The 16,051-nt window shown below is 52.6% G+C and overlaps 1 protein-coding gene across 2 annotated transcripts in view; it reads right to left on the bottom strand.

The window, feature by feature from the left end:
- The window catches only part of Cyth3 (cytohesin 3), a 58,810-nt gene that overhangs the window by 2,442 nt on the left and 40,317 nt on the right, over window positions 1-16,051 (bottom strand). For both annotated transcript variants that reach the window (XM_021163221.2, XM_029477181.1), the window contains exons 5-12: window positions 15,157-15,275; window positions 10,120-10,200; window positions 6,435-6,547; window positions 6,143-6,291; window positions 4,943-5,054; window positions 644-720; window positions 494-565; window positions 254-408 (exon numbers count right to left, since the gene is read on the bottom strand). In XM_021163221.2, the coding sequence (XP_021018880.1) occupies window positions 254-408; window positions 494-565; window positions 644-720; window positions 4,943-5,054; window positions 6,143-6,291; window positions 6,435-6,547; window positions 10,120-10,200; window positions 15,157-15,275 (878 nt within the window). The remainder of the gene's footprint in view (window positions 1-253; window positions 409-493; window positions 566-643; window positions 721-4,942; window positions 5,055-6,142; window positions 6,292-6,434; window positions 6,548-10,119; window positions 10,201-15,156; window positions 15,276-16,051) is intronic.

Raw genomic sequence — 16,051 nt, 5'->3', positions numbered from 1 at the left:
CTGGGGAGGAAACGAAGTGAATTGGGCTGGAGCTGAGAGAAGACCTGGCTGCCCGCCTCACCCACAGCTTCCCAAGCAGCAGGGTCAGGGTGAGCTACCCAGGCTGGCCTGCTCAGTTGCTGACACACTGAGTAAAGGCATCCGACATGCATACACGTGTCCACACACTCCTGACATGCACACGCATGTCCACACACTCGACATGCACACGTGTGTCCACACACAACTGAGCAGCCTGGCTGTGCCCACTCACTTGATGGACTTCATCCACTCCTCCTTCTCCTCCGGGCTGGGGGCAGAGATCCGGTACACAACGTGGTTGCCCTCTACCACACGGCCATCGGCCTCCGTCTTGCAGGCCTTGATGACTTGACCTTTGTGACTGGGGTTATACAGCTCAAAGCAGTTCTGACAGAGAGAAGGGGGTGAGTGTCAGGGGCATGGGGGTTGGGTGGGGGTGGAAGGAAGGCCGCAGGCACAGGGCAGCACATACCGGCTTCCGGGGGTCCTCCACCTCCCTGATGCTGAGGTTCTCCAGGGGAATGATCCCCCTGGGCTCCTTGTCCTAAGAGAGAGGCATGTGAGGCAAGGCCTGACAGACACGAGAATGCCAGGACTTCGGAGGGTGTGCGGCCTCACTTACCGTGGTGTACTCAAAGTAGTAGAGGCAGTTATCTGTGAGGATGAACCAGCGCCGTTTCCAGGTCTTCACACGACCCCCTAGGAGCAGAAGAGCCCTGTGAGGCAGGTGTCCTGGCAGCTGGATCCCCAGGGCCCAGAGTGGGGCCCAGAATCCCCTACCCCATATCACTGCCTTGATCAAAGGCCACAGGAGCCAAGCTCATAGCTGGGCTTCCTTCCTTTTCAAGCTTCCCATATGACCATAGTTATAAGTCAAGGGCAAGCCATGAGGCCTGACCATTCAGGATGGCTGGGTGCAGGGCTGGGGCCCCCATGCACCCCCACCCAGGGCCCACGCAGGAACTCTCTCTCCATGGCCACCCAGGGTCACCCTAGGTTACACACTGATTTCAAATCTGCTTCCTGGAAAAGTTAGTTGTAATGGATGGGTGCAATATTTCCCCCATGAAATGAACACGATGAAGTCAGTGCCGCCTCACACAGGTCTGTCCAGGCTTAATCCTGTTACGTCAGGGTTGTTATCGCATTACTGGGACTCTGAGCAGCCCTGGGATCCATCAAAGTCAATTACTCTTGGCCCAGGGAATTATTAGATTGAATTAATCTTTTAACAAGATCTGGAGCTACACACACACACACACACACACACACACACAGACAGAGTTATCTATAACACACAGGGTTATCTGTAACTAACACACACACACACACACACACACANACACACACACACACACACAGAGTTATCTATAACACACAGGGTTATCTGTAACTAACACACACACACACACACACACACACACACACACACACACACAGAGCGCTATCTGTACCTGCTCTTTACTATAGAAAAACCCTTTTTTCTGCCTTCTTCCCTGACACATTCAGTACTCTCAGTTACAATTATTTCTACTGACAGCTTCTGCTCTTGACAAGAAGTTTGAAAACACGAAGGGGAAACTGCTGGTGCTGACAAAGTCAAGTGTTCCACGGGGTGAGGGCAAGCGGGCCCTCCTTGCCCCAGAGGCTCATGGAACTGACAGTGCTCACAGAGGCCTTGGCTTGGCTTTCTCTAGGTGCTAAGAGGTGGGGTGCTAAGAGCCTGGGGCTGCATCTGGAGCCTCCTAAACTCTGCAGGCATGCAAGGGGCTGCAAGTGTGGGTAGGCTGTGGGAGGCACAGAAGGTGCCCAGCGTGTGGCTAGAGACATACAGCAGACAGTAGGAATAGGGGAGGGAACTTTACCCTGACAGAGTGGAGAGTCTGGAAGGTAGGGAGGGGTCTGTAGAGCACAGAGGGATGTCAGGCCAGCCCCAAGCTACCACACACCCTCCTCCTCTTCCTCAGTCTCTCACACCATCCTTCCTGGGGCCTGTCCTGAACTCCTGCTCCCCACGCTACAGCTTCCTCTCTAGAGTCCTGCCCCAAGTCAGGACCTGTCTCACTCTATTGTACTCTAGGGACTTATGGGAAGCCCCATCCCATGAAGGGGCCCAGAAAAAGCTCAGTTCTGTCCCTCATGGCCCTAACTCCTCCAGTGAGAAGCAGAGAGAGGCATGCCAAGATCTAGCCAAACTAGCTTCTCTCAGCTGCTCTTCCAGGCCAAGGCTGTGACAGAATCAGGTGACAGCAAACTCACAACTCAGACACTAGTCTGCTGCTTCTTCTCCCCCTGGGGACTCCTACTGCGTGGTCATCCTAGCTACATTGCTGCCTCCAGCCCTGGGCAGGCCACCTTCCCAACAATAGCCAAAGCACTTGGAAATTAAAACGCCTAATTTCCCTCTCCAGTCTCGGGCTCCTCCTTGGCAAAGCTGCTCTGGTCTTGGTGGCAGCAGCCGCTGGCACACACCTGCTCCTCTCCCATGCTAGCTGTACCCCGCTCTTTACTGCGGAAAAGAATCCTTCCACCTTCTGCCCTGACATACTGAGTACTGTCAGTCAAGATTACTTCCACTGACAGCTTCTGCTTTGACAAGACTTTTGAAAACACCTGGCTGTCAGGCCTGTCTGTGCTCCGCTCAACCTCAAGCTACCTGGCCTGCCAAGCCGTGGGCCCACAGCTGCCTAGCGGGCAATCTGTGAAGATGAAGGGCCTTGGTTCAATACCCTGGATAGCTCCACTGTTCTCACCGCCAGGCAATTGCTGGAGCCTGGCCAGTAGGTTCCTACACTGAGCAGCACCAGCTGGGTTCCAGGCTGCCCAGCAGGGCTACCATTCAGCTCAGATGCAAGTCTAGAAGGGGTTGGGCAGTCCCCAAACTCCAAGTCACAGCAGACTCTGTTACAAACCGTTGGGACGCTCTCTGCTAACCGTCCTGCAGCCAGCCCTGTGCAGAGGAGCTGTGCTCCAAACCCTTCCATGTTTGCATGCTTTCACTTTCACGGGTGTTAGCAAGCATGTGTAAGTGGACACGCATGGCTGCACACACACAACACACTGACATGTACATGCCTACACACACCTTTTCCTCCATGATAATTCAGCTTCATCTACATCCAATGTTTTTTTACTTGAATGCTCAAAATCCAACACTGTACACAGCTCCAAGAATGCAGAGGCTTCCAGCAGATCATCTAGTGTCCCTCCGGACACTTTTCCAGGATCAGCCGGCTGCAGCAAATGCTAGCTATGTGCCCCACACAACTGAGGGAGACCCAGGGCATCAGGCACTGGGGAGAGGCCAGTGCAAGCTCTCCGTGCCTCATGCTGGGGTGCCATCTACACCTCATGTAGCCATGGCTCTGGCTTCAGACTATCCCTAGAGTAGCGTAAACACAGCGGCTGCTGGTGTGAGCGAGGGAGAGCTTGGGTCCCTGCATCTGGCTGTACTGTGTGGAGGCCTAGCCCAGCCCAGCCCAGCCCAGCCCAACTCTGCACACCGACTTCATGGCCTGTTTAAAAGTCCAACTAGAAACTAGGCTGCAAACCATGAGCCATCCTACAGCTTGTGTCATTCATTTGTCATCTTAGGGACTGGCCTCTTCCTAGCACAGGAGCTGTTTGTGCCACCATCCTCAAGGGCTCCCTCCTAGTGGGCTGTGGAGCCTCGCAAGCATTCCTCTTTTCTCTGCTGCAGGTCCACACGCACAGCACACCTGAGGCCTGTAGTGCGTGCATCTAAGTCTCTCAAATGGCCAAGTTCAAGGGTACTGTCATAGGTTTAAAGCCAACATTGAGAACATTTCTAAACGCTGACCCAGGGAGAAGCAAAGAGGAGCAGCAAGCAAAGTTTCTGAGACAGCAGGGCTCAGGGCCGACCCAGTAGGCTACAGCAGTTGTCCCTGACGTCACACCCCATCCTCCTTTGATCTTTTAAAAAATACCCTCAGAATTCTATATCCCTCATGTCTTTCTTGCTACAGAGCAATGACATTACCTGAACAGGGTGCTGTCACGTGTCACAGGCTTTACTGTCAATCTGCAGTGACACTTCATCCCCCCAGAGTCAAATGAACCCTAAAAGTCTCAACTGCTCCATATGCAGGAGTGATTAACTTTCCTAGGGAAGCCCCTGTCCAGGCACAAGCACTGTTGGTGAGTGGGGTTGGGGTGTGGGGGGTGACACTGTAAGGACAGGCTGGTTTCCAGCTTCCTCCCTGCCACAGGGCCCTGAAGACAGAGGCAAGCTTACTCCCACAAGCCTCCCCATGCGCTTCCGTCCCAGGTGCTCTGGGTCCTGCTGCTGGTGGGTGGGTGTCACACACACTATGCCTGCATGATGCTGCCCCAGCCGAGTCCAAAGCCAAATGGATCAGATGAATGGCAACCACAGACCAGAGCTTCACACAGACCAACGTGGGGGAGAGAATGAGCCGCTGGGGAGGGGAGGAAGCCACTGGGTACCTACCTCCTAACGCAGGACAAGCAGGGACAGCCCGTCACAGAACAGAAAGGTGGGAGCCACAGGCAGAAGGAAAACAACAAGAAGGCACATTTAAACCACTCGTCAGAATCACAGCCACGCCAAAGCACGGGAAAGCACACAGGCTCTGGAGAGAAAGGCACTTGCTTGCTTCTCAGGCAGAGGACTGCCTGGATCCATGTGGACACTAACTCAGTAGCTTTCTGGGATGGGCCGTGCAGTGGATGCTGCGAGCATGACCCATTCTGGAAGGCCACAGCTCAGGGACAGAGCCACCGGTGCTGGGGGTGTGGCTGCCCAGAGTGGGCTCTGGCTTGACTGCACTTTTCCTTTTTAATCTTTCTGCCTTGTAGCTGGGGGCTTCAGGGCAAGGAGCCCCGGAGGTGCTGCTGTGGGCAGGGGCGCAGTGCAGGTCCCCCCGCCAGGCTCACTCACCCAGCTTCAGCAGCCAGCCTTCTCGGTCTGGGTTGAAGAATGTGTGTGTCAGGTCATTGCCGTCGTCTTCTGGGATCTTAAACGGCTCATTCTTGATACTTTCATACAAGTTCTGTAAGGGAGGGCAACAGCCAGTCAGGGACTGTACTGGGAAGCAACCATCCTTTCTCCCTCCTGCACAGAGTCCCCATGCGGCCCGAGAGACCAGGTGCTTAAGGAGACACTTGGAAGACCAGGTGCTTGGAAGACACCTTTGAAATCAACAAACCAGCATGACTGATTCTCACTGGGTTGAGAGTATTTGAAAATGAAAAATAACTTTCGAGGCCAGGAGATGGCTCAGCTGGTGAGGTGCTCGCTGGTCAGCAAGATTCTTATTCTGAGTCCCCAGCACGATGCCTCTGTGAGTGTAAGAACCTAGTATCTGTTCCTGTCATCTCAGAGACAGACACAGGGGGATCCTTGGGACTCACCAGCCTGTGAGAGACCCCGTCTCCAAAAACAATAACAACAAATACCTGGAGGTTGGCACAGGCCCAGCAGGTACAGGCACTGGGTACACAGCCTGGCAACCCAGTTCCATCTGCACAGCTCACGCACACATGGAGGGAGAGAGCCAACCCCAAGTATAGTTCTCTGACTTCCAAAGGCCACCACCTCACACACAGCACGTGCACACATCCACTACAAACAATAGTGATAATAGTAACAATACAGGAGAGGAACAACTGAGGGAAAAACCCAACACAGAGCCCTCCCTTCCTGCACACACACAGTAGAGAAACCCCAGGAAAGGCAGCAAGGACGGTGGCCATGCTGGCTCGTCTTAACTGTCAGCAAGACACAATCTGGAATCGCCTGAGAAAGACTTGTTAGTGAGGGACTGTCTACATCAGGCTGCCTGTGAGGAGGAAAGAGGCAGCCTCACTGTGGCCAGTACTGGTCCCCTTGTCTGGGTCCCACAGTATAGAGAGCGAGCGAGCGAGCTTAAGGTGAGCATGCTCTGTGTACACCTCCCCCTCCTCTGACGCAGTACCTGCCCTGACTTCCCCAGTGATGGCCTGTATGTAAACCTAGGCTTTGTAAGCTGAATAAAGCCTCCTCCCTTAAAGCTGCAGTTGTCCGTATTTGATCCCAGCAAGAGAAAGGAACCGAGGACAGACACACGCAGGGCAGGGAAGCCGCTGCCTGCGGACTCACCCTCAGCAGCTCCTCAGGAAGGTCCCCACCCTCGTTGATGCCTCGGTTCATGGTGATGAAGCGCTCAGCGGTGGGCTTGTCGCGCACGTTGTGGTTGTGCAAGCTGGTGTTGAGCATGATGATGGCAAAGGAGAGCACGTAGCATGTATCTGCAACAGCCACAGACAGGGAGGGCCCTGAAGTGCTGCCGAGCTGCCTCCCTGGCAGGATGGCCTGCCCACTTGGAGGGATGGTTCCCTACAGAGGCAGCAGGGTTGACGGGGAGCGATGGTGGGGCACAGGGGCTGCTGACCTGTGGACTGGAAGACCCCAGGGTTACACAGGCAGTATCGGGATGCGAAGGCCTCCATCATGCGGTCGATCTTCTGCGCCTCTCCAGGAAGTCTGAAGCTCCATAGGAACTGCCTACAAAGACGGGATGCCTCACTGAGGGGCCCTTGGAGGACAGATCTGGCCAGGGTCCCAGCAGTTCCTGCCCCACACCACAGAAGAGCCTGGCCTGCTCAGCCATCAGTGAGAACTCCCATGAGGGCAGCTAGTGTCCTCTCGTCCAACAACTGAAGACTGCAACTGCCCCCTTTTGTGTAACTATGATCAATTCTTCCAGATCTGCTGCAGATGCCTTAAACCTGTCCGGGATCTCAACACATTGCCTCTCATGTCCCCATCTCATCCATGTACCAGATGGTCACCAGGGCCTGTAGGGGCACAGCTGTCACAGTTCTGACAGGATAAAGGGTCCTGCCCTCTCAGAACCTTTCACCACAAGGCAAGGTCAGTCAATAGCCAGTGCCCACCCACACCTTCCAGGCCACAGCCATGGTGTGTGGTACCATTCCTGATTCTAAGGACCAGGCCAAGCTCAGAGACACTGCTGTCCTCATAAGTCCCTTTCCCAGTAAGGTCTCCACTGGACACCCTATGTGACACGGTAGTCCCTGCTCGATGTCTCCAACTCCTTCTTGCCTCACTTTCTCAGTCTGCACGGCACCCACCAGCACTTCCCACCTGTCTGCCTTAAGTACTGTGGAGAAGATATGGCTGTCCTGCCCTTTAAGGTCTCCCTGGCCAGCGAGGCTCATACCCAGTGCTCAGGAATAGCTCGCAACCATGGCTAAGAATGAAGATGAGAAGGCATGTCAGACCCACAGGCTGGAGAAACCTCCTGGACTGATGTGGGTCTAAAGACATAGCTACTACAGTGATACCAGGGAGAAGGAGCCGTGTCCCTCTGGGCTCCTCCTCCCACCTGCGCTGGTGAGATAGGCTGGTTTCCTCTGGGCAGGGCCACCACTCCCTCCTCCTTGCCACTGCCCTCTGCTCCACTGCAGAGGGACTCCTGCCACAATCAGTCCTCACTCAGCCAGAGCCTGGCTCAAGGCATCTTTAGTGAGAATTCTGGTTTCTTTACCAAACACAGAAATAGGAATGCTTTCCTTTTAATCTCAGATGTGGGGTGTGGGGTGTGGGGCCGCAATAGGTTGGCCTCAGCAGCTATGATTGGCCTCGTATTCTGGTGGCAGGGGCATGATTTTGCCAACTACAGATAGCTTCTGTGGTTGTGTGACATTTGGAATTTTGGGGACATTTTGGAATGTATATCAATGCTAGGGCCCCAAGAGGCACGGTGGGTTGTTGGTTGGTGTTGGTCAGGGTTTGTTAATTACTTGTACACAAAGAAAAGGAGGAGGAAGAGGAAAAGGAAGAGGAGGGAGAGGAGGAAGAGAAGGAAACGGAAACTAGGTGACGTCCTCACAGTGAAGATCAAACAGGAAGTGATCCAATGACAACATCACCATCTCTCTGCCCCTGACTTTACCCCGAGGCCTCACTCCTTCCCTTGCTGTCCTGGTTCTCTCCTATCTAGTGGTAGTGGTAGAAAGGGTGGGAAGGGATAGAGAAGGATGAAGAAAGAAGAGCCATCAAGTACCCAAAGAACAGCTACAAGCACGCCATGCTGATGTCCTGTTCCTACTTTCAAGGCAGCCGGTGGAGCCAGGCCCATCTCTGATACTTCCCACTCTACTCTATACAGTCAGCAAAGTGCCACCAACATGCTCTCCCTGCCCCTCACCCCCGGAAGCTGGTGGTACATCTCTGCCCCCTCCCCCCGCCCTGTAGCAGTTCTTCAGACTACAGGGCAGCAGCATCCACCAAAGCAGGGCCTGTCTCCTGGTTCCTGGTGCTTGCTCCATCCTGGTTTCTGAGGAGAGCCCCCTTCACTCCACTAGTCTGACAAGTTCTTATTCAGCCTCACACTTTATCCCCACAGGAGGTAGTTTCTCTCAACAATGGAACAGGCATTAGCAATGCCTGCCACCTCCCACGCCCCTAGGGATGGCACTATTAGGAGGTGTAGCCTTGTTGGAGTAGGTGCGTCACTGTGGGAGTGGGCTTTAAGGTCTCCTTCCTAGCTGCCTGGAAGCCAGTTTTCTAGCAGTCTTCAGATGAAGATGCAGAACTCTCGGCTCCTCCTACACCATGTCTGCCCGGATACTGCCATGCTCCCGCCTTGGTGATAATGGACCAGACCTCTGAAGCTGTAAGCCAGCCCCAATTAAATGTTGTCCTTATAAGACTTGCCTTGGTCACAGCAGTAAACCCTAACTAAGACAAGGTCTGAGCCAACAGAACCTAAAATCAGTGACCCGGGTCCTCAGCACTCATGTATGGGTTTCTGACAGGAAGCTTTAAGCCCATGCTGAGCTGCTGAGCAGGGTTCCAAGGGCTACAGCCAAAGGCTGCCAACTCTTCAGTCTGTGGCTGAAGTAAGGCTGCGTAAACAACCCTGAGGCAGGAGGAGAGGTATGAAGATACAGCAGACAAGACCAGCTATGTGTGCTTAGCTTGCAGCAGGCGGTGACCCCACCAGGACAGTCCTGTTTCCTCTTCCTATACCAGCTGGTACACCCGGGTGATGTCACAGTCCAAATGCCATGCCTCCACAGAACAAGACACCAACTGCACAAGACTGAAGACCCAGCGGCTTGACTGGGCATCTGAAGAACATGCTATGTTCACTAGAAAAGCTGAATGCTGAGGGCCATCCTCCTTCCCTTACAAGTCAGAAGCCACAGGGTGACATCTGATGGTACACATCCTCCTTTGCATGCTTGGGGCCTGAGGCCAACTCTAGTGACAAGAGGCCAAGGAGACACTGAGGCTGCACCAAACATCGCACAGGAAGCAAAGCACACACATGCTGTGATGGTTAACCTCCACTGTCAACTTGATTGACTGGATACAGAATCACCATGGAGACATGCTATCGAGGGCTATCGAGGATGGTGTTCCCAGAAAGGTTTCAATGAGGAGAGCCCGATCTGAATGTGGATGGTACCATCCCTGGTCCAGGACTGATCCCTCCCATCTCCCACCTCCACAAAACCTGCAAGAGCAAGAAAGCGCTCTATCCTTAGAGCAGGAGGATCTGTCTCTCTGCCTTTTGGAACCCAGCATGCCATCTCTACACAGCGGTTCTGCTGCTTCAAGGCTGTACCGTAGCTGGGAGCCCGTAACTCTCCAAATAAAGCCATAGGGAGAGCACCTGACCTCAGATTCCTTTCTGCAAACCTGTCAACATCTTTTCTTGTCTATATGTATACCTTAAGCAGCTGCTATGCCTTCCCCATCGTGACAGACTGCACCCTCAAACTGTGAACCAAAACAAGTCCTTCCTTAAGGCATAATCAGAGCCTTATGTTAGAGCAACAGGCACGGCAACAGCAAGTGCAGGGTCCTCAGACTGAAGGACAGCAAAGAGACTGAGAAGGGGCCGAAGCAGTGTCCATAGCGAGGCAAGCATGCAATCTGCCCCTGAGTGAGTCCGCTTTCTGCCTAGGGCTGCTAAGTGTCACACAGGAGAGGGCCCTGAGGCTGAGCAGCCAGAACTAAAGGACTAATGGGGAGTCCATTCAATGGCTCCTGCTACCCCAGCCTGCCCATCTGTCTACTCATGCTGGGAGGCAAGCACTCACCTTAAGGCCTGGACAAGGTTGAGATCAGCAAACTCATGCAGCTCAACAAAAGCCTGAAGAACTTTGATATTAAAGTCATCCCTAGGAAAGAGCACACAGGGAGAGCACATCACATCCCAGTCCTCTGGGGAGAACGCTTATCATGGCAGGGCTTACAGCTGACAGCAGGCAGCCATGTCTGCACTGTGAACTTGTCTTCAGGGTTGTTACTTGTTTTGCTCTTTTGAGAGAGAGTCTCTCACTAGACTGGAGAAGGAAGGCCTGGAACTCAGGGTTCTCCTGCCTCCACCTCCCACGGGCTGAGATTACAGGCTCCCAGAACCCAGGCTCCCCATTTTCAGGGTCAGTGCCAAGGACGCTGAAAGGCTCTCTGCTGAGTGTTTCCTAACAGACAGGAGATGGAAAGGAGTCCACCATAAAGCCTCAATTCATCTTCAGGCCAGCTCTACCTATGACAAGTTGTGAGGCCCAGGAATCTATCTACATCCTGGAACCTCCCTATGATAACCTCTGCTTCATAAATGGGGTTTTTGAGCATAAGGAAAAAGAAGCAACACCCAGGCGATAAAGCATCAACTGCAGCGACCAGGAAAGTCTAGGGGAAAGGACGGCATAGTAGGGGGATTTGATTTTGGAGGGGGTGAGATCAGGTCTCATCTGTAACCTGGACTAGCATGAAACTCTATGTAACCCAGAGAATGCATTGTAATCCTCCTGCCTCAGCCTTATGAGTTCTGGGATTACCAGCACAAACCACACCAGTTTCTAAAAGTTAAACATGAAGATGCAATAAAAGGCTTTTAACATTTAAATAGAAAGAAAACTGAAGTATCTGTGTGTTTCACTGGATCTTAGCTCAAGTCCCGCCGCAGGCGTGCTCACACGTGCTCTAAAGACATCCCCACTAGCAGCACAATGCCAGAGGGCACCTGCCCTGTCTCAGGACTGGAATTCACCATGAGGGTCAAATACCTACAACCTCAAGGGACACAGGGGTTAGAGCAGACCTGGCAGAAAAGCTAGTCTGTACCACACAAACACTAGACAGATCTTAGGCACTAACCACAATATAGTGCTGCCGCCCGTTGGACACCTCCCACCCAGGTGGAGGTTTCAAGTTAAAAGAAGGGAACCCGGAAACAAAGCTCTGGTGGAGAAGCGTGGTACTGTTATCTCCAGGGCCCTTGATGGTTCCTTAACCTGTGTCCCCAGAAGGGGGCATGATGAGACCTTCCCAGGAGGCAAGCAAGACCTATTCCTGCAGATCACAGAGGCTGGCTTAAGGCCCCAGTCTTGCAACACACATGTCAGATGACCCACTGAACTGGCAAAGTGGCTTTGTGTGAGGCACACTTGGGCCAGGTGAGTGTCCAGACATGCATGCCCCACTGCTGCTCAGTGTGGAAGGACCACAGTGGCAGCCACTCTAAGGCCACAGCTAAGGACAAAGCCTGTAACCACAGCAGCTTCCAGAGCCTCAGGGAATGGTGGGAGAGGCTCCCATCCTACAGTATTAGGGTAGGACTGAGGCAGGTCAGACTACCAGACGTCTTCATATCTCCAGCTGTGTCCTATCAGTCATCAAGTATGATTTTCAAATGCTGCTCTTCGGGGGAGCTGCCCCACCTCTCTCTCTTTCGGGTTCTTCGAGACAGGGTTTCTCTGTGTAGCCCTGGCTGTCCTGGAACTCACTTTGTAGACCAGGTTGGCCTGGAACTCAGAAATCCGCCTGCCTCTGCCTCCCAAGAGCTGGGATTAAAGGCGTGCACCACCACTGCCCGGCTTCTGGACCATTTTTATCCTTATGTTAGTTGTATGTGACCGATGGGGAGGGGGATGAACAGGTGTGTTCAAGTACAGCAGAGGTCAGAAGAGGACACCAGGCCCCGGGAGCCACTAGATGTGGGAGTCGCAAATACAACTTAGGGCCTCAGCCGAGCTCCTGCTCTTGCCTGCTGAGCCAGCTTTCCAGCCCCACAGTCACACGTCTGTCTTTACGTCAGTATTGCACTTTATTGATTAGTATAATTTTTATTTTATTCTGTAACCAAAAAGTGGTATTTTGAACTTTGTTCTTTTTCAACACTGTGGCTATTTTGATCCCTAAAATCTTCCATGTTGAATTTTATAATTAGCTTGTGGAGTTATGTGTAGAAGCCAAATGGGATTTTGGTAAGAGTAATGGGATCTACCATCATGGTGAGGCTGCTGAGTGCAGCAAGGCTCCTTCCCAACCCATCACTGTGGGCTGGACTCCCACCCACTCAGATCTCTGCACTGCCTGAATCCTTTCAGGTTGCAGGCTGTCTGCACGTCTTCTGCTAAATTCACTCCTGGTCTTTTTAATGCTACAGACCTCCCTTCTGTTTGCTGAGGTGAGACTGACTGTACAGAAACAGGACCGACTGTGGTACATGGAGCTTGACCCCAGCAACCATGCTGAGCTCGCTTGTTCACAGTCTGGTATGTGTCCTGCCTAGGTTTATTGTCAGCTTCACAAAAGCTGCAGTTACTGGGGAAGGGGAACCTCAATCTAAGAACACTATCTATCAGGCTGGTCTGTAGCCATGTCTGTGAGAGATTCTCTTGACTAATGGTTGTCCACTGTGGGTAGTACTGTCCCTAGGCAAGTGGATCTGGTTTGGCAGTGTGAGTGCAGGTGAGCCAACCCTGAGGATGTGAGGGCTGGAGAGCCGACCCTGCCTCCTTTGATGGTGGCATTGGATGGCCTACCTGGAGCGATGCTGGAGAGCTTGCCCTGGTGGTGTGGAAAAGGGAGAGCTAGTAGGCTGCCCAGCCCAGTTACCAACCAGGTCCATTTCCAGGGCTTTTGAGTTGGCTCACCCCCAAGTCTGTATCATCTGTGAACTGTTGGGGCACGTAAAAGGGCTAGACCTGCTAATCCAAAGCTGCAGAATCTCCATGACACAAGGCAACAACAGGATAACCAGGAGTCCTAGTGGGAAGCCAACTATTGATGACATTACAGAAGCCAGAGGCCACAAACCCAAACAATGGCTCACTGCATTTAACATTCGTAAGGTAAGATGTGTGGACAGAGGAATCTACTATGGGACACACTGTGACACACTGCTTTCTAGGCTTTGTTTTGTTTACTTCTGTTTGTGTGGCTTTTTTTCATTTAGGCAGGGGAGGAGGTTGCAAGGGCAGAGAGTGGGTGCGAGGGGATGGGGAGATGAGTGGGGGCTGGGGTGCATGGTGTGCAACTCTCGAAGGATCAATAAAAAGTAAAAAGAAAGACAGCAGCCAGCTGAGCACGAGGCTGCGAGCAGGCAGAGCAAACGCTGCTGCTGCTGCTCCTCCGAGTCCTGCTCAAGTGCCTGCTCTGCTGGCCTCCCTGGCGCCCAGGCAGAGATGTGTGTGCCACAGACATTCTTTCCTGCCCAAGTTGCTTCTGCTCTGAGTGTATCACAGCAACAGAACACCAGGACATCGTGTGTATATATGTAAGGTGTGTGTACGTGCTTGCTTGCAAGTATGTTAGTACACACGTGTGCTTAGCTACATATGTGTGGAGGCCAGAGGCTAATGTCTCAACCACTTTTTGCTTTACTTTCTGAGGCAGGGTCCCGAACTGCCTCTGCTCGCTTTCTGTAGGATTCTCTATACACACGGATCTTGTCACCTGCAAACAGTCCACTTCTACCTCTCCAACATGCATTTTTCTCACTGTTGACTATGTGACCTGGCCAGTATCAGCAGCAGCAGCGCCGCACTGAGGAGCAAGAGTGAGAGGGCAGGCAGACTTCCTGTCCCCTCTCACTTCAGGCCTGACATGTGCACTGTCTGTCGTGCTGAGGGAAACCCCTGCCTTTGCTATGTTAACTGAGGTGTCTGTTTACTCGAAAGTATGTGCCACCATGACCAGCTTACGCAGTGCTGCCCAGGACTTGTATGTTATACAAGCACTCGAACTAATGATCTACATGGCTGGCCCTGAATTACTCGGTGTGTGTGTGTGTGTGTGTGTGTGCTGCTGTTGCTGTTGCTCAGGATGAATGCAGGGCCTCATGCACACTAAGCATCGCCAAAGCTCTGTGACTGACTTGACTGACGTGACTGACGTGACTGAACTAACTGCCCAGGGCCAGGAAAGCCAGGAGCCAGCAAGGAAGTGAGCGACTGAACACAAAGAAACTTGAGGCCATGTCACTAGAGGCTGTGCGGGCATTTGGTACATAATCTTCACTTACTGTTAAGTCTAATGTGCTAATTTGTTTTGAAAGTTCGTTTCTATAAGCATAAGATACTTGTTTGTAGCTTTTGGCTCATCAATGTCTGCTATGGGTGTCAGCTGACCTCCCTGAATGAGCTGTTCTACTTTAGATCAAGTATTTTTAGTAATAAACTAGAAGCAGACCTGCCCTGACTAGGCAATGTTAGGCTTTAAACACCCCCAACATTGAGAGTGGGCACCTGCTGCCACCGTCTTCCCACCTAGCCTCAGCTAAGCACAGCAGACGGCCCTTCAGGGACTGGTGATCCCCAGTAATCCCAGCCCTTAGAGGCAGAGGGAAGAAGATAGATCTAAGCATGAGGCCAGGCTAGGCTACATACACAGCAGGACCTGATCTCAAAAAGCAACAAAGACAAACAAACTAAAACCACCAGCAGACGGACCTTTAGCTGAGGTGAGAAAGTCACCTCAAGTGACAGGGGAGAGACCCATGAAAAGGCTGGGATACTTGTGGGCCAACCTGCAGACAGCACACATTCTTTTGAGGGCCAGGAGGGAATGCCACCAGTGACAGAGAATAGTTCCAATGGGACATAGACATACCTGACTCTCAGCCACCCACTCCTGCTCTGTGTGCATCTGCTGCGTATCTGTCCAGATCATCAAGTTCACCCCTATGCCTCCTAAGTAGGGCTTTGGTCCACTTTAACATTCGGTGCCGTATGATCCCAAATGCCCGGTGTCCCCATCCCTGTCCTCACTCGGCCCCCAGCAACCTGGGGTCAGTGCCTCTATCCTACAGCTCGCAGCTCAGGGGCTTGAGGGCCTCCTCAGCTTACCTCTCACCCAGGTAGTCTCCAATGACGGTCTTGTTCAGGCCCTCTCCTTTGTACAGAAACTGGGCGACATCCTCTGGGGAGCTCTGCAGCAGGTCGTTCTCAATTAGGAACTGAATGCCCTGCGGAACAATGTGGAATGGAACATGCAGGTCAGGAGGGCCACTCACGATCCATTTTCACAGTTAGAAACCCAACAGGTTTAGACACAGTGAAAATGCCAGAGACCTATGGAAGGCACACGGTCTGGTTTCATCCATTCGAGAAGGAGCCACTCTGTTTGTCAGGTATCACCCAAGCAGTTAAAATCACCTTCACATTTGTAAAGCTAAGGGAAAACACCTCCCTCCTGCTGCACAGACTTCGCTGTGGTGAGAGATGCTGTCAGCTGGGCAACCCAATACCTGCCCCTACGCACCAGTCTCTTGAAACCTTGTATTTCTGTTTTATGTATGTGACTGCTTTGCCTGCATGGATGTCTGGGTACTTACTACATGCATGCCTGGCAACTGCAGAGGCCAGAAGGAGGAGTCAGATCCTCTGAGACCGGAGTTACTGAAGGTCTGAGCTACCATGTGGGTGCTGGTAATTGACCGCAGTCCTCCAGAAAAACAGCTGAGCCATCTCTCCAGCAGCCCTTCCCCACCTTTTACAAAATAACTTTTAAGTTATTAAAGTTTTAACTTAGGTTTACTTATGTGTGTGAGCCCATACACTGGCCATAATCAGAGGTCAATTTGCCATGGACTGGATCTGTCTTCTACCATGGTGTCCTGGGGATGGAACTCAGAGCTTCAGGCTTGGTGGGCCTCCTTATTCACTGTGATTGTGTGTCCGTGTGTGAGTGCCGTGTATGTGCTACAGTGCACAGCCTTCAGAGTCAGACCCTGGCGCTGGA

Source organism: Mus caroli, chromosome 5 (assembly GCF_900094665.2).
Source record: "Mus caroli chromosome 5, CAROLI_EIJ_v1.1, whole genome shotgun sequence".
Taxonomy (NCBI): Eukaryota; Metazoa; Chordata; class Mammalia; order Rodentia; family Muridae; genus Mus; species Mus caroli.
The sequence above is the reverse complement of the archived record's forward strand: the minus strand, read 5'-3'. Positions and strand labels throughout refer to the sequence as shown.